The following is a 26,667-nucleotide window of genomic DNA, read 5'->3' on the forward strand; positions in this document are numbered from 1 at the left end:
AGATTGCCGTGGTCTTTATCCTTCAATACGAGATAGCTCATTGGCCAATCACATTTGACGGCTCTCCATGGATCGGCATTATCAAATTCGCTAAATCTGGAAAAACATGAGATTTCGTGACAACTTTTCATTTCAAAGATTAGTGTAGGTATATTTATTAGCGGAAAAATCAGTAAAGTTGGAGAATAATTACTTTATCCGTGTAACCTGCATGCCTGTACTTTGGATTAGTTAATAAAATTTGACCAATCATTGAAGGGCTCTTTATACAGGAGAATGTTTCATCAAGCCCACGTCTGTTCGTCTGAGTTCAAATGCGTATAAAGGTTAGAGTTCATATGTCGCGACATACTGTATGTTCTCACACATGCGATGAGTCCTAAGCCGCTGAGTCTCGATAACCACTGCCTGTCGACGCGTTGTACGTTCAGACAGACCGCACAAGTTCCAAATCACGAACATTTAAGGAGTGTTGTTAACAAAAGAGATGGCAGAACAACCATACGGTAACAAGCCACTTTTCCGCGATCTTGATGCAGAAGATATTGAAGATCGGGAAGCTTCTGAACTCGAGAGTTTGTGCGTCAACTGCGAGGAAACGGTGAGTACGTGTGGCAAACAGCCGTTTGTTACCGTGTGTAGGAGAAATCGAGAAAGTTCCAGAAATCGTCCATGATACTGCGGCATTACCAGTGAACGGTACGCGGTAACCGATGATATGTGCCCTGTTTGTCTCGGTCTCGCTGACGCCCCGAACGCGATAGCGTCAATAACCTGCGTACACATCCACATGGAACATGAGGATGATCCCTTGTAAGTTGGTTTTCAAGCACAGGCGTTCGTGGGCTGGGTAGTCTGCTTGATCGATGGATTGCCCGCTTGATCAATCGATCGCGTACTCTTTGCTCTGCCCTCCACCACCCCACTTGCCTTGGAGCTCAGGGCAGAGCAAAGAGTACGCGATCGATCGATCAAGCAGACTACTCATACTCAGCTCACGAGCGCCTGTGTTTTCAAGACGTTTCAGGGCAAATTCAAGAACTGGTATAGCCATAAGTTGATGATGTCATATCTGCCATAGACGAAGCACAGTAGTCCCAATGGCGGCTGTCACTGCAATCAATTGTGAGTTCCACTTCTTGAATATTGCCGCACTGGAACCCAAGACATTTAGGCACCACGCTCAATTTAAAAAATAATAATCTTTATAAGTGATATGAGTTTTACAGACTGAGGTTTTACGATGGAAGGGCCCTTGCATGCTCAGGCCCGTACGCCATACAAATGAGGTTTGCCAAGCAAGCCTGTATCAGGGCTGTATAGGTTTTATCATATACCTTATGGAATAATAAATATGTTGTTAAAAATATTATGCAAAGATTTGGACATAGATGTGACGTCCAACATAAATGGATATGTTTGTAAATTTTTCGGAAAAAACGATGGTCACATCCCGTCGCGTATTCATAATTTATGTACATGATGATGTCATTTGTTTACCTGTAGAGCGTGTAGAGCAACATACACATACCAACAAAGAATAAGGCGTAAATTGAGGTGTAAGAAGAACAGCTTAGTTTCAAATTAACATAAATTACATAACATCAGCAGCAAAATGTGATTGTTGGCAAAAAACTCGATTGAAAGAAATATATGTGCCTTTAAGTTTATGAGGATTTTACAGTGAAATGACCGTGGAGTTGAAGCGGGGCAACAGGTGACGACTAAGCTTAGCTTATTTGTCGATTGCACTTGGTCTGATTTATATTCAGTTCACCTTCAAATCTTTCAAAAATGTAGACATCTGATCATCAATAGTGTGCTTAGTTAATGCTGGGCTTTAATTTGAAACCGTGAAAAATATCACCCGATTTCGCTAACTTCACAGTCGCCTGTACGAACAGAATGATGACGTTCAAATCTTGTGCTAGCTTTGCTGACGAATGGAACGTATAGCAACACGCATAGTACTATCCAGAATAAAGCTAGTTCTGAAATGCACTCACTTGCCCATATTTTGGCAAAGTGTGCTTGGCCATGATATGGCAAATTATTACACAAATGTAAGGGCATTTTCCTTATAGTGTTACACGGTAACATTGCTCAAGGTATATTATAATGTAAATTTACCCAAGGGCCCCTTCTGGCCCTTAATGGATAAAAGCAAACTATGCATAGCATAAAATGTACAAGGCAGATCTGAGTGCAAAGTTTATTTGAGTTCATTATTGGCCAGGAGGGGGTACATTATTGCTATAATTGCTTAGTTTTGGCAATGCTAGTGAATTTGTAGATGTACAAATCAGCTTGTGCCTCAATGCTGGGTAATCAGATACATTATCAGTAACTGCGGGATGACATACTTCTATAATTCCCAATAATCATACCAATCAGGCAGCCCTGTTAGTGGAGGGGATTTTTAGCAGATGAAGGGGAAAAATAATTTGATTCTGTAATGGTTTAAGAGAAAACATTGCTCCAACAGACTGTAGCAAAAAAAGTTGCCAAAGTGCTTGAGTAAGTCAGCAAACTGGGAAATGTTATTCTGCCTATGGTGGTGCTAATATTTTCAATATTTGTCAACAAGTCCTATGTTTTTGCCAGTATTTATGGTACAAAAGTGTCAGTATTCTCGCCAGAGCAATTAAAGCATAGTGACCACCACCATTTGATTTTGGTAAAACAATAGAAATTCATTAACAGAAAAATTAACCGAATTGTTATGCAAATTAGTTGTTATGCTATTAGAAAGTCCTTGGGAAAACACTGAAAGTGTTATTTAAATTGATTGTACAAATTGTTTTCTTGCAATGACAGACCCAGGAAAAGATATTTCTGGGTTTTATTACAACAAGCATTCACACAATCAGTATCTTAATGAAAGGGAACTATTGATGTGCTCTGTAAATAGTGAAAATTGCAAAATACATGACAGGATGAAATTAGCTAGTTTTAAAAGTAATTTTTTATTCTCTACATAAACTTCTGTATTTATATTTAGAAAAACAAGTATTTCCCAAAAGTGAAAATGAACCAAATTTTACGAAATAGAAATGTAAGTTCTGTTTTTTGACTACAAAACTTATCGCCTTGCCTGACACCCCTTAGAAATGAGTTGACTAAAAAACAGCTTTATAAGAACTAAATGTAACAACTACATAATCATTTCACTTCTATTGGACTACTGCACTGTCATTCAATTACTATTAAATTACAGTCCCCATCAATCTACTGAAAACTTTATGGCAGTAATTTGTACTACATACTGTTACATATTACAATGGATCACACTAGATGCAAGATATTTTCCTCTGTTCCTGATGTCATTACATGTATGACGGCCTGAAGGAAAGGAAGTCAGAGGGATAAGGAGTACTGCACGTCTTGATCAGTCAGCTCAGGATTGAAATTTTACCAGTCGTCTATGGTACATATAAACATTTTAATAGCAGAAGCATGGATTGTAAACTGCTGTTTATGGATAGTCATACCAAACACTGCAAGTTACATATGATACAGATTCGAACTAGTGACATGTAGGTAGAATTATGGCAGATCTGAACCTGTTTTGAATTACGCCCCCCACCACCACCACCTACACCATGGTTGGGGTGGGGGTGGGCAACTCACAAATTCTGGAACATCCGGGGGGGGGGGGGGGGGGGGGGGGGGGGAGACATCAATACAATCATCAACACTCCACCCCATAATTTCTTTGTAAAGTCACAGTCCCCTCCAGCCACTATGTTTGGAGGGTCTGTGGTAAAGGTTACTCACAATGGGAGGTACATGTATAATAGTGTGGTGAATCGGTGATGTTGAAAATTCATGGACGGTATAGGGATCTAGTACAAGTTTTTTGTTTATTTATTTATTTATTTATTTAATATTTATTACATACATCAATGGGTTTAACCCACTTATGGATCTGGAATACAAAAAAATCACACCGGACAGACATGTTCAAATCAAGAACATGACATATAAATAAATTATAGATCTGGATTAAAATATCTGGATAAAGCTGATTTGAAACTGAAATAAAGAAAATTTTCTGCAATTTACTAATCGTGAGTTGGAGAGAACTTTCTGTACCAAATTGCTACTTGGAACATAAAAACAAAGTTGATTTAAAATACGAGAAGGATCATGTTGTGAGGGGTAATTTTGTATAAAAAGCATAATTGTTGGATGTGGCATTGCACATTGTATGTTATAGTTAGAAACACCTTCAGAAAAGAATCTGTGGTAAAAATTTGCATAAAACAGAAAACTATTATCTGTTGTACTGATGGTGCCATTGCAAGGGCACCCAAACAGTACTTGATAAATTGTTGGTACTTTAGATATTATCACATCTAGGCTACTCCATGACCCAATAAGGCATAAAACCACCATATCATCATCAATTTGCATGTCATATAATCTATTGTAGGTAGGAGATTTGTGACCCAAAAACACAATTTGAAATATGCTACGTATCTAGCCATGTGATTTGTTGGTCATTGATTATATTGTTCAGACTGGCAGAATACATTACAATTTCAATTTACAGCTTTGGATTTTTCCATTGAATAACCTTACATCTTCATTCTGTACATAAAAATTATAGACCATACAGAATGTGAAGACAAGCATAGTAAAGTCTCAAGATATCTGTTAAACTATTGCAATAACTTCCATCTACCAAGATCTGAACCTGTCATTGCAAAAATATTGGCCCAATCTCTAAAGATGATTTTACTGTCACAGTGATCATGCAGGGATCTCCCCATAGTGGCAGTATAGCTGCAATAATAAAGCCTGAGGAATGTGCAATGGTTGTGCTTTATTGCAGTGAAATAATGGCAACAACCATTGCTCCATTGACTGCCAGGCTACATTATTGCAGTTCAGTGGCAGTAGTGAGCAAAGTGGTTGGGTCCTTCTGCCCCCTTCACTCATCATCAGGAGCCCAATCAAAATTATTGAAACAAAAAGTACATTTCATTGAAAGTGAAATTCCTAAATGTGAGGTGCATTTCAGGCAATGGATCAACAAACATTTTTATGACAGCTTTAGAACTTTATGTTGATATAGCTAAGACGTATGAAATGTGATAAATTTAGCATTTTCTAACCTCTCAACAGCAATTAAAACACTTTTAAGTTTGCAATGAATGCTACATCACATGGAAGTTGTCATTCTGTTAGTAAAAACCAGCCTAAAAATAACACAAGTTATTTATGAATTTTAACGTAACTTTTAATGTAAGTTTGATGTGTAACACTGTTTATGAAATAGATTGTTGCTTTGACAACCCAAGTCATGTCTAAATATCCAGTATTTAAGGTGTTAACACACTGTACAGGCAATTGTGTGATAGCCGATGTACTCCCCAAATCACATCCCAGTATTCTACTTGCCAACACTGTGTACCGTTACATACAAGTATTTGTGTGATGTCCAATATCACTGTTGATGAGTGTATTTTAATCTTGAATCATAGAATTCATTTGTTGACAGTAACAATGCATTCCAGACACATTGCACTGTATATTTGCAAGGCTTTGTTCCAACATAAGTTAGAGAGGTGAAAATATTTTGTTTCGTAGAACGAAATTTATTTAAATAGGTATCAGAAAAAGTTGCCGCCATTATCTTTTTAGAAGCTTGAAAAGGGAAGTTCACCAGGCAAATGTTTTCATATTTGCTAGCTTTGGAGTTGCTTATACCGGAAATGCCATTTTTGTCATTTATAACTTGTGCAATTTTTTATACAAAAATGGACAAAAATTGTGGCAGAAGTTGCAGTTTAGGGCTTCATCAACTTTTACGTATTTTGAATCATGGAAAAAATACCAAGCTTGGCGCTTTCATCAGGTGATATGGCAGGGACCATCTTCTAATGGGTATGGCATTGTCCACTCAGTTCATGCCAGGCTGTGCGTATTTTCATAACATAAACAATACTTATGCAAATACACACTACTTCATATGAATGTGAATGAAAATGTCATACCCATCGGAAGATGGTCCCTGCCATATCACATGATGAAAGTGCCAATCTTGATGCTTTTCCCATGATTCAAATACAGTGAGTTGATGAAGCTCTAAAATGCAACTTCCGCCATAATTTTTAGCTCACATTTGGTTTACCAATGTGAGGTTATGAGCTGAATCAGTTCATTTGCATCTGATTTGCATGTCTGTATATTTGTGGGTATGTGCGGATGTATGTCCGTCACACACAAAGGCTCCCATACCGCCAAAGCTACCATCTCAGTATTTGGTGTACAGGTAGATGCAGGGGTTGAGATGTGAATTTGTTCAAATGAACACATCAGTGTCAAAATGTGCAAATGAGGTAAGAAAGTGAAATCCTGCAAATGTACAGGAGGCATGCCATTGAGAAACAGGCAAACTCCACTGATCTTGACTCATTTCCTGTCATTGTTTATGAACTGTTACATATTAACTGACCAGCTGCAACCATAGACAGTAGATGGGGAAGACCGTTTATACTAAACTAAGAGGGGCTTGTTTCTGATATGCATGTTGCTAAAGTTGACCTCCAGTACCTAAAGTTAGACCTTAATTACTTTTGTCATTCTTGTTTTTCTGGTTTAAATATTTCTTGTCGTTTTTCTGGTTGTACTGTGCAGAAGTCATTGTCATAACATCAACATAGAATTTTCCTCCACTGAACAGACAGAAACAACATTTATTGTTGATCATTGGTAACCCATACTGGTACATGTATATACCAATTCTGATCAAATTTGAGCGACACCGTATAATTGCGGTATTTTTTATGTTTTATAACAAACCGTTTGATTTATAAATGGCGAAAATGGTTCAGGAATAAGTGACCCCAAAGCTAGCATATATGTAAAAATCAGCCTTTGTGAACTTCCCCTTTAATATCAATGAACCTGCTACCAATGAGTAAAGGCTGAGAATGGAGACATCATTATTCAAGGATGCCATATGCATGTCATTGCTCTAATACAACAGGTCTTCTAATCTAGAAAGAACCATGTAAAAATTGTGTTTTCCAGTTAATCTCCATTAAACCCTTGAAGCAAGTACAAAGTACATGTCAAAACATAAAATTGACTGAAGATATGTATTGCATGACAGATGGTGACTGGTCCATGGTCACTCTCTTTTGACCAGCCGGTTTGACAGTAATGAAAATGTGAATAACTTTGAAATCAAGCAAATTTATAAAGTTAGCAGAGGAAAGATACAAATTGAGTTCTGTTTTCCAGATTGCTACGGGAACAGTTTATTGCCGTGATTTGGTAGTTGTAATTCCACTTTGATCCCATGTTTTATATGCACTGTTTAGTGTCACACATTGTAGTGTAGTTTGTCTTCAGAGTTCAAACACTCTGATGCAGTGGTTATCTTTGTCTGCAACAAACATCATCATTGGATCACTGTCAGTTACCACCAAGCCTTTTGGACTGTCTAAACCATCTTCCTTTCTGTCAAGACGAGATATGAATCTTCCTCTACTGTCAAATTTCTGAATGCGGTGACTGCAATCACTGACATACACGCATCTTTCTGAGTCAAGGCATACACCACTCGGACCAAACATCTGGCCATCCATTTTACCAGAGTTTCCAAATTTGTACATAAAGTTATCGTCTGCACTGAAGACCTGGATACGGTCATGGTCATAGTCTGCCACAAATAGAACACCATTATTATCATGTGCCATCATGTATGGTCCTTTGAATTGGCCATCTTGATTCCCATACTTCCAATAGATTTGATGTATGGCCATCCTGTGTGTACTTCCTGATACAGTGTCCCTCCTTGTCAGTTCCACGTCCCACCTTGCCATCCCAGTCTGACACATAAACAGCGCCATCCAGTGGGCTGATGCTGATACCTCGTGGATCTTTGAGTTCATGTTGTCCAAACGATGTGATTACCTTTCCAGCTTCATCACTCACAACCACATGGTCATTGTTCAAATCCGTCATGAAGTATCTATTGTCAGCTGATACTGCTATATCGATTGGATGAAAGCTCTTGTAAAACTCATTGAATTTGAAAGTTTTCTTCCAATTTCCATCAATGTCAATAATTTGTGTTCTGTGCTTCTGAAAGTCAGTCACAACCACATCTCCATTTTTGTTGATTACTAAACCATGTGGTTGGCTAAACTCTCCTTTATTGGTTCCTTGCTTTCCCAATGTTTTCACCAATCCTTAAAGGCTTTGATGACAGGAATTTCAAATGGTGATCCTGGTACTTCCTGATTTCCAATTGTCATGGCAACTTTGTATTCCCAACCATCTCTGTATTAGCTGTAATAGTGTGTTTGCCATCCTTGCTGTGTGTCACATCAACCTTGGTCTTTGATCCATCTGGTTTTGTCAATGTCATTCCACCGCTTGTCTTGGGATCACTGGTTTCCCAGATGTGTTCTGGGTTGTGATCCTTAGTTTTATTGAATCACCTATCCGAATACACTTTGGAATTTTATCAACTGTACACTGTGAGATACAGACATCAGATCTCACCAATCCCAGCATTCCATCTACTGATATGTCATCTGAAGGGCAGAACTCTACCACTTCATGTTCTATGGTGGGTGTGGTATCCATGGAAACTAGCTCCTCCAGTTCAGCAATCACACTGTGACCTTTAGATGCAAGTTTAGCTACATTCCCATGATGCATCAGTGCTTCAGTATAACTACAAGTACTGACAAGGGTTTCGTATTTCAACTCTAGGTGACCGATGTCACTTTCAAAACCTTTGACCTGGTGACTACAGTTGGCATCTAATTTGTCTACCACCATTCTTTCTTCTTTCTCTATCTTGTCAATGAGGGCGTCTTTCTGTTTCCTGACTTTCTGTTTGTTCACCATACACTGTTCTGTCACTTTCTTACATGCATCCTTGACCTCTGCTCTGCTTTGGTCCACTTCTCTTGCTTTCACTTTCAACTTCTCAACCAACGCTGACAACTTCTTACTGCATTATCTGCCACTTCTTGAAGATATCGATGACTGTGGTCAGGAACTCTGTGATCAATGATAGTACACTCCACACAGATAGGAATCTTGCATGTAACACAGTAGAATTTGACTTTATTTTCTTGATGAGCTTTACAATTTTCAGTTGTTATTTTTCTTCTCCGTCCTTTCTTGTATTCCTCCACCGTCAACACTTCATGTGAAGTTGCTAGTTTCATTTTCCTATGGAGTTTCCTGCTGCATACCTCACAGTAATACTGCTCACAATCCACACAAAAAACTGAAGCTTCAGTTTCTTCACAAAACTCACATTTCTTTCCCTTTGATCAGCGACCTCTGTACTTCTTTTCTTCACAACTTCCAGTAGTGAATTTATGAAGAAATTGTTGTGTAGACCCGCAATCCCGTCACTTGGAAGTTGTATTGATTTCTGACAAGTAGGACAGTTTAAATTCCCTGTTTTTTCCACCAATCTTTCCAGACACAGTTGACAGAAGGAATGATGACATGGTAAAACTTTTGGATACTTGTACTGTTCCAAACAGACTGGACAAGATAAAAAATCCTCACCAATTTCATCAAGTATTTCTTCAGATGTTGCAAGCTTAGAGGCCGCCATTATGATCACCTTTAGTCAGACTATATTTAGACTGACCAGGTATGACCTGCACAATCACTCCATATATGGTAATATCAGACCATATCATGTGATTACTGTGGCATGACCTCAGTAGAAAAGCTCATCCTGACCTGTCAAAGCTCAAAAGTCAGCAAACCAATACAATACATTTAACACTAGTTGCTCCTTGGAACTATGAATTGTGAAGGTTAAAAAAGTCATGATCACTGGTATTTTAAAGAAGTATGCGCCTCGAAAGTGAAGGACTTAAACTTTTGCTCAAACATTCCTGAATGAAACTTTCAACAATTTTTTACTTACCAAAGCAACAATAACCAGATATGAACTGTAAATGCTCACGTGTTTCATTATACTGGTATATTGTAGTTATGTGTAAATTTGAACCTTTCCCACATGTTTGCAACTTCATTGAAAGTATTATGATCAACATAATGAACAATATTCACCACAGATTAACTTTATACGTCATTAAGTATTCAATATGTAATTAGCTGAAATAAAAATAATTAATTTCTTTGACTGCTGTCATTGTATCACCACTTTATATAGCAAGTGTAATTGCCTTTGGTCAAGTCCTTCAAACTATATATTCCAAACTTTGAAAGTTCATTAGATATGCAAACTATAAATTAGCTGACATGAAAACTTAAATGTGAAATGACTTCCAATATTGATATAACCTGGTATAATCATCAATGTACATAGCATGTTATGCCAACTTTGATCAAATAAATCCAAGTATATATCCCTAATTAGGAAAGTTCATTAAATACACAAATTAGGAATTGGCTGAAGCAAAAATGCTTAATGCCTTTCAATAATGTTAGCCTACATAATAGTATCTTTAATGTACATAGCAAGTTTCATCAATTTTGGTCATGTAATTCAAATATACCGGTATATCCCAAATTTCAAAAATTCAATAAATATGCAAATTAGGAGCTGAATGAAGTAAAAATGCTTAATGACTTTCAATAATGTCGTATCATAGTACCTTTAATGTACATAGCAAGTTTCGTCAACTTTGGTCTAGTCAATACAGATAAATATCCCTGATTATGAAAGTTCATTAAATATGCAAATAAGGAATTGGCTAAAGTTCAAATGCTTAATGACTTTCAATAATATTCTATCATAGTATCTTTAATGTACATAGCCAGTTTCATCAACTTTGGTCTCGTCAATTCAGACAAATACCCCTAATTAGGAAAGTTCATAAAATATGCAAATTAGGAATTGGCTGATGTAAAAATGCTTAATGACATTTAATAATATTCTATCATAGTATCTTTAATGTACATAGCAAGTTTCATCAATTTTGGTCATGTAACTTCAAATATATATCCTTAATTTCAAAAGGTCATTAAATATGCAAATTAGGATTTGGATGAAGTAAAAATGCTTACTGACTTTCAATAATGTTAAATCATAGTATCTTCAATATGCATACCAAGTTTCGTCAATTTTGATCGAGTAAATTCAGATATATACTCCTAATTAGGAAATTTCATTAAACATGCAAATTAGTAATCATCTTTCACGTCACCCGTTAATATCTTTCAAAGCTGATATATCTTGGTGTGATCAACGTTTGTAGCGAATCTCATCAAATTGTGTGCAGTCGTTGTCAATATATATCAGTTTTTCTAAAATCATAATTATGCAAATGAGCAAAAAGTAAGAAAGCCACACCCACCAAAAACTAATCATTCTTGCAATTTGCAAACTTAATCTATGTACCAGATTTGATTCTGATCTGATCAGCCATTTTTGAGATATTGAGCACACAAACAGACAGACAGACAGACAGACATCGCTGCGACATATGCTCACGTGTGTCAACACGTGAGCAAAAAATTGGGGGTCACCGTAAAAAGTTTGGAACTAGCGAAACAAATTCCCCAACATTTTGCTATAAATTCAAAATGGCTGCCATTCCTATGTTAACTCTATGGAGGAAAAATTAAATTTTGGATTTCTGAAAAACTAAGATGGTTAAGGGTTTTCTTTCTCCAAACGCTTTAGTATTAGCCCTCACATGTGGTAGATCAGGAAAGAATTGTAGAAATTTGAGAGTCTAAATATCTGTCCCCAAGGCGCATTCTATGATATGAACATTTTGAAGATTCAACATAGCTTAGAAGAGTTCAATGCAAATAAGCTAACCTAATACTGTTGAAACGAACTAGGTAGAATATCTTTACACTGTTTGAGATATGAGCAAATTATCAAGTATTGGCTCAAAATTTTAAAAATGAGCATCAGTGCTTTGTATATGAATGTTACAAATATCAATACAAAGAGGCTGAAAATAATCATAAATGTTAGGCTTTGATGTAAAAACATTATTGTTGTCTTATGGTTTTGGCTTTTTATGGCTAAATCAAGGTTTAGAAGAAGTCTTCATTTTTGAATATTTTAAACAGTGAATTCGTGATAATTTTATACAGTCATGGAACTCAGATATGTCAAGGTACACAAAACTAGATAACTACTGTGCATTTAAAGTTATCAATTTGTGAGTCTTACCTCACAAGTATTGAGGACAGCAAACTGAGATCAGCATTGTGTCGTTTGAGATCCTCAACACATCAGTTGAGGATAGAAACTGATCGTTCAAAAGGTATTCCACATGAAAATCGAAAATGTGTTTGCTATGAATATGACGCAGTGGAAGATGAGTATCATTATTGTCTAGTGTGCCCATTTTATACTGATTTACGAGAAAAGTATTTACCAAGGTACTTTTATCAAGATTGTAATTATCAGAAATTTGTCATGCTAATGCAGTCAGAGTCTGGAAACATAGAGTATTTTGCCAAATTTGTATTTTTTGCTTTCAAGCTCAGAGAGAGACATAAAAATGAGTTAGAGAAGTAATTGCTTTTGTTAATTATATTTGTGATTGTATCTTTTTTGTACTCCTCATGTGTCCAGGTACAAATTTTTCTATTTTGTATTGTACTATAGGCCGGAGGCCAAAGTACTGAAATAAATAATAATAATAATACTTTTGATAGTCTTTTGTCAAGCTATTGAGATCTAGTGTACATAGATGGATGCTGTATTGAACCCTCTAAATCTGAAATATCATAACAAGTTTAGTTATCAAATACAAACAGACAAGTTGTCTGTTATAAACTTTGACAGCACATTCCAGGTAGAGTGAAATTAGTAAAGATAATTTTCAAACACATCTTTCAACATTGGTGCATTTTTCATTTTCTTAAAATTAAATGAAAAAAAAGTTACACATATCTATGAATTAATAAGTATCCTGTCAGGAAAAATGGTAATCATAAATTTATTTCAAATTCTTTCCGTAATGCTGTATTTTAGTAATCGTTTTGAAAAGTTTGTTAACTTGACATCCAAAACATGAAACTGATTGCTATCAATAAAACCAGTCATTATTCAAGTCGTCTGAGTATAGTCATATTACTTTGGTTTAGTTTACCAAATGCTAATTGTATAAAAAGACGATCAAACAGACACAATTTTGAATTTAACTCTTCATATCTGTCTTCACATGTACTCATCTATGACAGTGTTGACTTGCAGGGTATCACCAGACTGCTGTTGACAAGGATACCATTCTACAAAGATGTCATCCTCATCTCATTTGAATGTCCTCACTGTAACTATAGCAACAATGAAATCCAACCAGGAGGGAAAATACAAGACCAAGGATGCAAGTATGAAGTTGAAATAAAAACTCCACAGGTAAGAATCAAATGTCATATTTGGTATTTGCTATTTCATCATATATTGTTTTGTTTGGTATGTGTGTTTTGTCAAAAGAAAGCTAGCAATTTATGGACGTAGAGTAGCTGATGTCCTGTGAGACAGAAATTCTAAATGCCAGTATTCATACATGTACATGGAATGGAATGGCCTGTATTCTAACATAACAACAACAAAACCTGCGGAACTCTTCTAAGTTCTCATGATGTAAGACAAAGATGCTATCTTGGTCTGCAACATGAACAATAATACACTGTAATCAATCAATCAAGGGCGTGTCACTGCTTCATAGCTGTAATAACACAGTCTAATTTAATAGCTCTAAAATGTCACATGGTTTCTTTCATCCAATGAAAATCTTACTTTCTACCAATGTCTGTGGCAGGTCATGTTTTGGAAGTTAAAGTATGCATATCATTATGACATGTTGTGTATCAAATTTAGACACAAGAAGTGAATTACATGTGATATACCACTCTAACTTCAGTTTGAGGCTGAGTTTTTCCAGTGATTATGAGATATCATGTATTTACAGTATGGATGTCACTGTGATGCAAAGACTTGATAAGTCATGCAGTGAATATCCTGAATTATATCCATGCATTGTAGCACTGATGAAGAGCTTTCAATAATTAATACAAACCCTGTATTTTTCTCAAAGGATCTGAACAGAAAAGTTGTCAAGTCTGATTCGGCAAGTGTTTGCATCCCTCATCTTGACCTTGAAATTCCATCAAATACACAGAAAGGTATTTTGACAACTGTAGAGGGCGTTTTAGATAGAGTTGTCACTGGTTTGGAACAAGAACAGCCAATCAGAAGGGTAAGTAGCAATATTTCATTATTGTCTTAGAATCCTAACCATTTGCTAACAATCCACTTCAACTGATTTATATGATGTGATACCTATTTGCATATTCTCTGTTTGCAATCCTACAATATTCTAACAAAACTGCATTCCTTTGTTCAACATGTATCCACTGGCAGTAGGATATTTCAGTAAACAGTGGCAGTTAAGGTATATAAAATTATATTATTTCAGCGTTGATACACATTGTACTATGGTATTTTCATTAACAAGACATCTTGGTTGCCCATATCTTGACATTGCTTATTTTATGAAGCCACTTCATTTCCAATATTTTTTCCCAAATCAACAAACAGGCCATGGACCCAGCCACAGCTGATAAAATTGATGAATTTATTGAAAAAATCAAGAAACTGAAGGATTTAGAATCACCATTTACAATAGTAAGTACAGGCACATAAAATTGTTGGTAGAGAACATTCTTTGAGAATTAGTATTGAAATTACAATGTGTGATTACTTTGGACTTGTTGGGAAGTCCCCATACAGAGACATTTCACCATCTTTGCTATTGGCAGACAAATTACATCAATTTGATCTGAATAAACCTTTCTATGAAAATTGGAGGTTATGTTAGGATTTATAACATGTATATCATTCCCCAATTTTACTTGACAACACTGGGAAGTGTTCTGTGAGTAATATGATACAGTAGGTCATCATTCTATGATATCTTAAATGTTTGTGTCAATTGTTTATTTTGTTGCTGTAATTAAAGAAACATTTATCATATATTTTCTAGAAACCAATCCATCAACACTGGCTTCAGAAATTTAGATCAACAAATGTAAGTCTGATGGTATAAAGATCAATTATAGACAAATTGTATATACAGATGTATATTGTACAACAAGAGAAAGAAGACGCAAGACAATGACAGTATTAAGGGGTTCACAAGTATATTCTTAACAAATTGATATTTAATCAACTGTTGATATTTCAGACAGTAGATGACCCATCAGGAAACAGTTTTATTGAAAATGTACATGCTCCTCAGAGAGACCCTGAGATGAAAATAACATACTACAACAGAACCTTTGAACAAGATCAGCAGCTAGGCCTAGTGGTAAGAGACTTATATCTACATGTTGGGTTAATGTGTGCCTCACATGCTACAGATACATCTCACAGAAATGCTAACCAATCAGGGACAACTTTACAAAGCTATTACACACCAACCAATCACAATAAACATTTAAACACTTGGACATTGTTTTCTAGAGCGGTAACTGAGTTTATTGGTTGCTATGTATTTATACAGTGGTAATGAAGTGGCTGACTGACTACATATAAGACACTAGACTCTCCACAGTCGCTGTGCCTTGTTTTTTGCACGCCCACGACTGCCACGATGGCCCTGCTGCATTCGAAGGCTACGCTATGCAGCTGTGAGCATGCGCTGCCAGACACAGCGACTGTCGGTTTTTGCAAGTATATGAATATTCATAGGGGTAGTGACGTCAAAAGAAACACCTATCTAACTGAGCGGAGAGAATATATACTAGTAGCCAGTAGACCTATATACGCAATATGTTTTTATTTTTCATTTTTAATTTATTTGGCTATGGTACTTGTCATTTATTTCTGATTGACGGATGTGTGGAGTTCTATAAAGTACCCGGATCAGGCAGAAATCCGACCGGTCGCTTGCAAGAACGTCCAGACCCTGGGATTCGCGTCGCGTCTCTGAAGGGCGCGCGCGTGTTCCAACAGGGAAAGAACATGAATCGCAGGGTCTCTGCCAGACTACATATAAGACACATACTGGTAAACCGTTCCAAGTATTTGTAAATAACACAGTCACTACCATATTATCCTGTGAAACTACAGAATGTCTTCATTGAGTACAGCCAAAAGATTACAAATTTTATTTTATATTCCCAATGCATTGGAGATATTGTTGCTATTGATGCATAACACAAATACAGCAAATAATAAATTTAGATCTGAATCCAAATGCGTGACAGCAAGCATACTCAAACGTACACAGGAGTAAACTTGTGGAATACACTGGGAACTACCAGTAACTCCTGTAGGACAGCAGTAGAAATTCAAATTTGTGTAGCTGCTCAAGTCAAACAGCCTGAAGTTCTTTTAACATTAACAATGGTTCAGAATGGCTTGATTGTTACTTAACAACCAAACGATATGTAAATGTTAGCTTTTCTTGAAAAGTTAAAATTTATGCTTAACATGAAATCCTGTTTACAGACATGTCCACCATCAACACAGATAAATGCATCCACTGCAAGTGTTGAAGGGCGCCCTCTATATTTTTATTGGCTACATGCATGTACTGTTCTTTCCTGTTCAACAGGAAAAATAGAAACTGAACAAAATTATGATGTATTGCTATAGTCGTAAAAGTCAAACAATAAACCTTGAAATCAGAAAATTGTGCGTACACTGATTGTGTCACAGTGATGCATGTGAATTGCTATGCCATTTTACCATGTCAGTTGATACCTGTATGAAAACTGCTCACTCATACATCATTTATACACAATTTGTGGTCCGGTGAAATTCTGATCAGAGTTTCCACTTTCTCTGACAATTTCAAAGTTTATCATTCAGTTTATCATTCATTTGAATGCTTGCATCATCAAATTATATAATCCTACAATTCTAAATAAATGTATCAATTGGATTGTAAAAGAATGTTTACTGGTAGAACTGTTTATCACAGGAGTCAAATGGCTTAGTCAACTTATTGAGAGTAATATGGTATTTCAATGCAACTTTTGCAAGGTGTAAAATGGTAATATACCCCCAAACTGATGAAACAACCAGAATGTAAGAAATAAGGATATCAATAGAATGAAAGAGTTAGTCAATTGTGCTCCAGGATTAAATGTCACAGTATTTACATGGCCTGCTTACAACTAAATCTGTCAAATCTGTGGAGTACTGAGACCATTTGTAGCTGCATTACAATTCAATATATTTATCATCAAATTCACCCTAAGATAGACAAGACCATCCCTTCTTTTTTCCACAAGAATGGTTTATCTCAGTGTTATTAAAATACAAAGACCCTTTTCATCATGATTATAAAGTCTATCATGATAGCTTGTTTCAAAATCTGTTATGTGTTTTTGATGACTTTTTCTGCAGCCTGATGACAATGGTGCGTCCAATCTAATGGCTGTATCTGATGATGGTATTGTGAGACCACGGACACTTGGACAGGAAGAAGGAGTCGATAACATCAAAGATGAAATCATGGTTTTTATGACAAATTGTTCCAACTGCAATAGTCCAGTGGAAACCAACATGAAACTTGTACGTATCCTTTACATGAATGCCATTCTTATCATGAGGCTTACATCAGGAATGCAAAATTCAAGTTTTCTAAAATATTATCCAGCAAGAATATCATTCATTGTTCTTCTGTTAATGGATAGATATGTACAAATAGACCACCATTACAGAATAATAAGAAAATAGGAATCAGTAATATCAAAGATGAGATCCAACTAACATAAAGTTTGGCAGTGACATTTTGGTACATGATTACTACATGAACATCTTTGTTAAAATACTTAATTCAAGTCAAGTACAGCTATCCTAGCTGTCTTCTGTGTGTTAATTCATTACCCACCAAAACCATTGACAGTTTGACGTACAATGCTATGAACGTTGGTGATTCTTTTGGTAGTGCTGGTCATTCTCACTGTACACTGACAAGTTTCAAACAAATACTAAATGTTGCAACAATGACGTATAAAGTGGAACATGGTAAAAGAATTAGTACTACAGCCAAAGAGAGAAATAATCCAAAGTTTGGGGTTTGATCTGCAAAAATCAAAGTGATTAGTCTGTTTCAAAACACCACTTGTTAAAGTTGTCTGAAATTACTCTTATATTCCCTGCTCAGACAGACTAGGGACATGGCTTTAGTGCGCAAAATAACATCACTGAAAAATAGACTGGAAACAGACACAGTGAACAAACTCATGTTTATAGAGGGACCTGACATACATGTAGAGCCATTTGACTGTGATAAAGCATTGTGTGTTAGTCTTCTGAAAAAAGATTATAGAATCTTGATTAAAGGCAGAAAACTATGAAAAATCATAGGGAGTACAACAAGCCCAGACCACGGTCCCTCCTTTGTGGAGGGACCGTGCCCAGACTAATACACAATGTGTGGGTTCTTTTGCAATTTTTCCTGGGCATTTTAGACGACCCCCCCCACCCCTCCAAAAAAATGAAAATCAAAATCAAAAATTGTAATAGCCCATGGAAAGGGCCAAGTGTCCCCAGTCCTAAAATCCTAGCTTCAGTGCTATGGATGTTGCTGCTGATGCAGCTATTGAGTTCTACTTCCATGTCTGTAGCAGCAGTGGATATATGATATGTTGATAGTAGTGCTAGCCAATACCGTACTCTATATAGCTTGGATTAAACCATGTTGTCATTTGAAAAGAATGAGATAATAAAAGAGTCTGAGGTGAAATGACTCTGGAGTGTTTTCTCCTTAACTAAACATGACAAGCCATTCCGCATTTCAAGGAAGTTATTATTATGGCAACCCTTTGTGAGAAATGTGGACACAAAACAACGGAAGTAAAATCAGGATCTGGAATTGAAGAGAAAGGCAGGAAAATAACACTGAAGATGACGGATGTCAGTGACTTAAACAGAGATGTCTTGAAGGTCAGTATGCCGGTACTGATCCCAGTGATGTCACGGTATTGATCCCTGTGATGTCATAGTACTGATCCCAGTAATGTCACGGTACTGATCCCAGTAATGTCACGGTACTGATCCCAGTAATGTCACGGTACTGATCCCAGTAATGTCACGGTACTGATCCCAGTAATGTCACGGTACTGATCCCAGTAATGTCACGGTACTGATCCCAGTGATGTCACTATCTGTGTTATTGTGGTGGAGGAAACAGACTGAATGTCTGCAGATAAATAAAACATGGACATAGTAAACAGAGCAAATACGTCCTTCCAGAGATCCCAACATGATGACTTGAAATAAACATTTTTTCCAAAATAATACAAACTTAGCCAAAATGAAGGAAATCATGTTGCAATAAGTCTTGCTTCATGTATGAATGGCTATTGTGTCTATTTGGTCCCACTCAAGCAAATGCAATAACCCAATGGTGACATCACAAAGCGCCCTCAGACGACACAACTTCTTGCTTTATGGGAACTTGGGAAAGGGGCAGTTGAATTGAACTTTAACCCACTTATTTTAAATTTTAATAGTGTTTGATTAAAAGTACAAAAATATGAGGGAAATATTTTGTATTAACTTGTCAAATTTGCTGACCATGAAATGCTAGATCTTTACACAGAAATATATTTGTCAGAAATGTTTTATATTTGGTTTGTTCATAGGAATTGTAATTAGAGGCAGAACTGGCTTTGTTTGTGTTTTGTCAGCTTAACAGGGAATTGAAAGTTATGTCATACAGAAGTCTTGAAGTCTATGTTGAGAAATGGTTGAATTTCACAGACTAGTCTCTTAATGGGTATTTAATGTACATGGCAATCTTGTAGGTGAAAGAAAGAATCTTAGCAGTATCATGACATTGTACACTACTAGATTTTTTTCAATTGTATAAAGGATTGAAGATGTCAAAGCTAGATTGTTTTAATGAGTTCGTCATAAATATTCACGGCACCTGAGGTGCGGTGATCACCGTGGAAAACGGATAAGCGGGACGCCGCAGACTCCGCGCGAGGTACCACCTGTTTGAAAATGACCTCCTCCCGTACTGATCTACAGGACACTGTGTGAGTGTACTATCACATGATATGTAATTGTTCCTAAGATAAAGTTGTATGGACTTACATAACATGAACACTCTGACACTTGTAATTTTCATTTCTCACAGTCTGACACATGTGGATTATCCATCCCGGAATTGGATTTTGAATTGGAAGCCGGAACCCTTGGTGGTAAATTCACTACATTGGAAGGATTACTTACGAATATTAAGGATCAGTTGATGACTTCCAATCCATTTATGACTGGAGACAGCAGTGATGAAACTGAGAAGATGAAACTTGGTGACTTTGTTAAGAAACTTGAAAGGGTAAGATAAAACTATTAATTCAGTCACACATCAAGGTTGGATGTTGTTATAAAATATTGACATCTACAGCAGAGATGGTACTTCTCAATCCTTACAATGGGGCTGGAGTCCTTAGAATTCGATACAGAATCATCTTACTATCTTTTAGTATTGTTTACTGAGTTGTCAACATCTCTCATTGTATTGATTACAATATCAGGATTGTTTTGTAAGTTTACAGAACCAGAGTGCATCTTTTACCACACAGCACAATGCAAAGATATCAGAGATGAAATCAAATTTTTGCTGGAAAGATACTCAAATTGATCAACAATAGAAAATAATATCATATTTTAACAACAGTTACTTGGCTGTGTGAAACCTTTGTGTCATGAACATAAATCAGACGCAGGCATAGTTCAAAGTTTCTTTGTACAGAATTATTCATCCATATCACATTATCTTTGCATCCATGATTAAAATTCTGTTATGCAGTACACTTTATTTCAGGCAATTCCTTAATCAGAATTGATGTGACACAACAAAACATTGCTCTACCGTGATTATCAATGTTTTCATTCTCTGACACCTTGTAAACATAACTCTGGTATTTCCCTTTGATGAACTGTACACTTTAAGGAGTCTTCCCACACCACATCGCACTGAGGAGTTTGATCTGAAAAAAACTATCATCATCAGTAATGATTCTCAGTATCAGGGATGGAAACAAATGTTAGCTGCTTTAAGATAATATCGCAGTGTCTGAACTGTTCCATTTTTGATCAGTTTTAAATATGTTCCATTTTGATCCATTTCTTAGCAGTATCTACGTATGTATCTAACTCAGTTTAAATAATACTAAATTTCCATTTTGATCTATTTCTTAGCAGTATCTACGTATAATACTAAATTTCCATTTTGATCTATTTCTTAGCAGTATCTACGTATAATACTAAATTTTCCATTTTGATCTATTCTTAGCAGTATCTACGTATAATACTAAATTTCCTTTCACAAACATTTCACAGCATCTACAGGACTCTACCGTTTTAAATCTAATATTTGATTAACTTGTATGGTTTTATTCTCACATTATCCAGGTAATTAGCGGTGACCATTTTGTAAAAATTGTATTGGATGATCCAGCTGGTAACAGTTATCTGCAGGTAGGAAAAATTATCAAATTTCAATTCACGTTTGCATTCAATCACTCTATGTTACTGTACACAGTAAAGCTGAATTAGTTCAGCCTTGTACGCTACACAATTTACAGTCATTCACTTGATCATACACCTCATCTGCAGTCTGTATTCTAATTCGCCAATTAATAGTCACATGGGATGCGTTCTTTTTGTGCTGATCCACGTAAACGACGTCATCAGGCATCATTTGTTGGAACTGTTGCCTGCCAGGCATCTGTTCCGAAAAAACAATGCCCACTGACTTCAAAACTGACATTTGCGCAAGTACTTGTGAATGGAAAATGTGAACAAAGATGTTGTTTTGGCCAAGCGAAAGGATAGTCGAGAAATTTCTCTGTTTATCCTACTTTCTGAAGAAAAACTGAATGCTCTGGTTTCCAACAAGGTCTTGAAACAGATGAAAACGTTAGTCAAAAGGTGCATTGAATGTTTTGCAGAAGTATAGCGACGCTGTCGGAAAAACTTTTTCTTGCTGAACCACTCCAACATATTACATCATATAGCTACATGCACAATTTTGTGTATGGTACGTTCTTATGCATGACTACGGATGAGGTGTGTTACAAAACACATATTGACTGGCCATGAGGGCAACAGCATGCCTGTAACCCAACAGGCTTGTGAGTCACCCCAAAAACAGACTGTTTTCCCTCGGCCTTCAGCCTCAGGAAACAGTCTGTTTTAGGTGGAGGCTGACTCACAGATGTATGCTGTTGCCCTCATGGCCAGTCAATATGTGTATATTGTAACACACCTCATCCGCAGTCTGTATTCTAATTCGCCAATTGATAGTCACGTGGGATGCGTTCTTTTTGTGCTGATCCACGTAAACGACGTCATCAGGCATCATTTGTTGGAACTGTTGCCTGCCAGGCATCAGTTCCGAAAATGATGCCCGCTGACGTCAAAAACGATATTTGACGCGAACGCGGACCGGAATGTAAACAAAGATGTCGTCTGCGGCTGATCGAAACGATAGTCGAGAAATTTCTTGGTTTATCCTACTTTCTGAAGAAGAATTGAATGCTTTGGTTTCCAACAAGGACTCGATACGGACAAAAACTATAATCAAAGGTGAATTGAACGTTTTGCAGAAGTATTGCGATCCTTTTGGGAAAAACTTTTTCTTACTGAACGACATCATAGGCCTACATGCGACACGTTTTGTGTATAGTACGTTCTTATGCATGGCTACGGATGAGGTGTGTTACAAAACACATATTGACTGGCATGAGGGCAACAGCATACGTCTTTAACCCCTCGGGCCTGTGAGTCACCCCCAAAAACACTGTTTCCCTCGGCCTCCGGCCTCGGGAAACAGTCTGTTTTTGGGGTGACTCACAGTCCCTCGGGGTACAGACGTATGCTGTTGCCCTCATGGCTAGTCAATATGTGAATACTGTTCACCATACACTGCTATTCATTGTTTGCTCAGACTGTCATTTTTGTCACCTTTGGATATATCTTCCCTGTATGGGTCCTGTAGAATAAACTTTATTTTAATATGAAACAAAACACAAACAAGCGGACAGAAGGATAATGTCAGACTATTGGCTTCTGTAATTTTTGCGTTTTTACTCAATTTTATAGAGTGTTTTTTTCTCCCAATGCCACACATTGCCAATGTGATACTGAATAAATGATGGAATTTTATTCTATTCTGTTCATGGTGTTCCAATGATATGAAATGTCTGCTCAGATTAAATGTTGATAATTAATAATATGTCATTAGATTCAGTCATCTTTCATTGTTATCAAACAAAGACAACAAATACCGTGTTATTCTAACTTTTGGTTGTCAAAATCGTTTTTCATCAAGTTCAGAAAATGTAGACTGTTTGTTGACTCTAGTGTTTCTTTAACAGAACCTGTATGCTCCAGATGACGACCCTGAAATGATCATCGAGGATTATGAAAGAACTGATCAACATAATGAACTCCTTGGTCTCACTGACATGAAAACAGAAAATTACTTCCAAGATTCATGACATCGTTACTTTGTATTGTGCATAAGTTCTGGATAAATTCTACTGTGTTACAGTGACAGGTTCTTATTTTCCATAAATTGAAAATGACCCATGATGTACCTCATTTTTCACTTCACTGTCAACCAACAAAGTAATTGTGAGAAGACTCAGTTATGTGAACTCTGATAGAAACAGTTGGTTTGAAATGCTTTCAAGGTTTGTATTGCCTTTATGAATGATTTGCATACAAGTAGAGATGGACATATCAAAAGATTTTTGTAATGTCTTGTTTCAGTATGCAGTTTAAATGCCAGTCAATGCTCTGTGAAATCAAATGGTCATTATACTACAGCTTTGTCAATAACAGTGAATTATATGACATCTTACCCTCAGATTATTACTGATAATGTATCAATAACAGTGAATTATATGACGTCATACCCTCAGATTATCACTGATAATGTATCAATAACAGTGAATTATATGACATCATACCCTCAGATTATCACTGATAATGTATCAATAACAGTGAATTATATGACATCATACCCTCAGATTATTACTGATAATGTATCAATAACAGTGAATTATATGACATCATACCCTCAGATTATCACTGATAATGTATCAATAACAGTGAATTATATGACATCATACCCTCAGATTATTACTGATAATGTATCAATAAACAGTGAATTATATGACATCATCCCTCAGATTATTACTGATAATGTATCTGATTATTCAGCATTGTGACCTCAGATGTTTTATACATCTGCAAATTCACTGGCACCACCAAAACTATAAAATACCATAGTAGCAATATTGTACCCCCTTCCAGCCTGTAATGGACTCTAGCAAACTTTACACTCCATAATGTACTCAGCTTCGTCTCGTTCATCATGTTTGCTTTCGTCCTCATTATGAGCCGGGAGGGAGTACATTATTGCTTAAATATAAATGTTTACACCCTAACAACTGATTCACAGGGCATTGGTGACTCATTGGTAAAGACATTTGTCCAAGTTCAATTTTACAACAAAACTTTCAATGAGAAGAATTGCCAAAATACAGCCAACAGTGTAGATGCAGCTCTAGAGCTAAGACTGTTGTTGCTGAAGTATAAATACAGCATGCTGCATGAAATGCACAGGTCTACATCTCTCTTCATAGGGGCAAATCAATTCAAAGAAAGTCAAAGATATCAAGTTGTGTGTCTGAAAAAATAAATTACCGGTCATATTTTGTATTAAGTCCAAAAATCAACCAGCAACACATTTCATTACTGTAAATTATATACGCAGCATAAACACACATCTTTGAATGTGTTTTCACCCACAAGTCTGTGTTTGAGTTCCTGTATTGTGACAGTGTTGAGTTCCTGTATTGTGACAGTGTTTGAGTTCCTGTATTGTGACAGTGTTTTTGTTTTTGTGAGTGTTATGGATTATCAGTTGCATTTTTGGAACTTGCTAAATATCAGTGTATTTGCATATCAAGGCAACCACAGTGAAATGTATGATACCAGCCTATCACTTGTACAGCTGATCAACAACATACCAGTCCCTTGTTTATACAAAGAACTTCTACATCTATAAAAGAAAGACAATTTAATTTTACAGTAAAAAGGAAGATGTATGAGTTAAGATTAAGCGTCATTTTTGTCAAACAGCCCATGATTCAAAGTAAATCATCATAGAATGTATCTGTCAAGTCATTTATCATTTTATCATCTCTACATCGTCTTTCATTTCACTGGATACATTAAGTTACAATGTGTAAATAAAGGAAACATCAATCATAAAATAACACCAGTCTGAGTCTTATTTAGTAACAATTTGGTAACCATCATCCTCAGCTCCTCAAGTCTTGAAGTTATCCACCATTTATGCAATCACTGTTTAAAGCTAATGAATGGAAAATATGTAAACAAAGTTATCTGATCTATTTTATGCAGTGGCCTTGTTGTAGATAAAAATTCTGATGACAAGACTGGTCACAGTAGCCTGGCTATTCTTAGACTTTGCCCAAGTACAAATAATTCAACACATTACAAAACATAACTGTAGATAATTAAATTTTGGCAGTAAAATATCGGACATTCCTATCTTCCACTATAGAAAAGATGTTTATCAATATTTAGCTAATTTGTCACATCATTAGTTTCATGGCACAAAATAAATTTTCATTATTCACATTCTTTGTAGCTTTGATGAGGTCAACTTAGGTCATCAATTTGAAACACACTGGGATCATAATAACATAATGTCAGTGAGTTAGTATGCTGTACCACAGACTGTAGAGGGACAGGATCATCTACTGTCTATACCTGTACCACAGACGGTAGAGGGACAGGATCATCTACTGTCTATACCTGTACCACAGACGGTAGAGGGACAGATCATCTACTGTCTATACCTGTAACACAGACAGTAGAGGGACAGGATCATCTACTGTCTATACCTGTACCACAGACTGTAGAGGGACAGGATCATCTACTGTCTATACCTGTACCACAGACGGTAGAGGGACAGGATCATCTACTGTCTATACCTGTACCACAGACTGTAGAGGGACAGGATCATCTACTGTCTATACCTGTACCACAGACGGTAGAGGGACAGGATCATCTACTGTCTATACCTGTACCACAGACGGTAGAGGGACAGGATCATCTACTGTCTATACCTGTACCACAGACGGTAGAGGGACAGGATCATCTACTGTCTATACCTGTACCACAGACGGTAGAGGGACAGGATCATCTACTGTCTATACCTGTACCACAGACGGTAGAGGGACAGGATCATCTACTGTCTATACCTGTACCACAGACGGTAGAGGGACAGGATCATCTACTGTCTATACCTGTACCACAGACGGTAGAGGGACAGGATCATCTACTGTCTATACCTGTACCACAGACGGTAGAGGGACAGGATCATCTACTGTCTATACCTGTACCACAGACGGTAGAGGGACAGGATCATCTACTGCTATACCTGTACCACAGACGGTAGAGGGACAGGATCATCTACTGTCTATACCTGTACCACAGACGGTAGAGGACAGGATCATCTACTGTCTATACCTGTACCACAGACGGTAGAGGGACAGGATCATCTACTGTCTATACCTGTACCACAGACGGTAGAGGGACAGGATCATCTACCAGGGATAGAAATGCTTTTTTATTTCTTGTGGCAAAAGTTTGCCACCGGATAT

General features: G+C 36.7%; 1 protein-coding gene across 1 annotated transcript; it reads left to right on the top strand.

Moving 5' to 3' along the window:
- The first annotated feature begins 357 nt into the window (after nucleotides 1-357).
- LOC139126247 (zinc finger protein ZPR1-like) lies at nucleotides 358-25,245 on the top strand. Its single transcript, XM_070692293.1, has 10 exons — nucleotides 358-601; nucleotides 13,184-13,345; nucleotides 14,028-14,189; nucleotides 14,531-14,617; nucleotides 15,177-15,299; nucleotides 17,348-17,519; nucleotides 18,732-18,892; nucleotides 20,094-20,294; nucleotides 21,374-21,439; nucleotides 23,341-25,245. Exons 1-10 carry the CDS (start codon nucleotides 488-490, stop codon nucleotides 23,461-23,463), a joined length of 1,371 nt encoding a protein of 456 aa, XP_070548394.1. The 5' UTR covers nucleotides 358-487; the 3' UTR covers nucleotides 23,464-25,245.
- The last annotated feature ends 1,422 nt before the right edge of the window (nucleotides 25,246-26,667 follow it).

Source organism: Ptychodera flava, assembly GCF_041260155.1.
Source record: "Ptychodera flava strain L36383 chromosome 3 unlocalized genomic scaffold, AS_Pfla_20210202 Scaffold_27__1_contigs__length_13241970_pilon, whole genome shotgun sequence".
Classification (NCBI taxonomy): Eukaryota; Metazoa; Hemichordata; class Enteropneusta; family Ptychoderidae; genus Ptychodera; species Ptychodera flava.

Excerpts from the sequence above, each read along its gene's own strand:
- LOC139126247 (XM_070692293.1), top strand. The coding sequence starts at position 488 with ATGGCAGAACAACCATACGGTAACAAGCCACTTTTCCGCGATCTTGAT. Across the intron at positions 602-13,183 it reads GCGTCAACTGCGAGGAAACG|GGTATCACCAGACTGCTGTT; the intron begins GTGAGTACGTGT and ends GTTGACTTGCAG. Across the intron at positions 14,618-15,176 it reads TAGAATCACCATTTACAATA|ACAGTAGATGACCCATCAGG; the intron begins GTAAGTACAGGC and ends TTGATATTTCAG.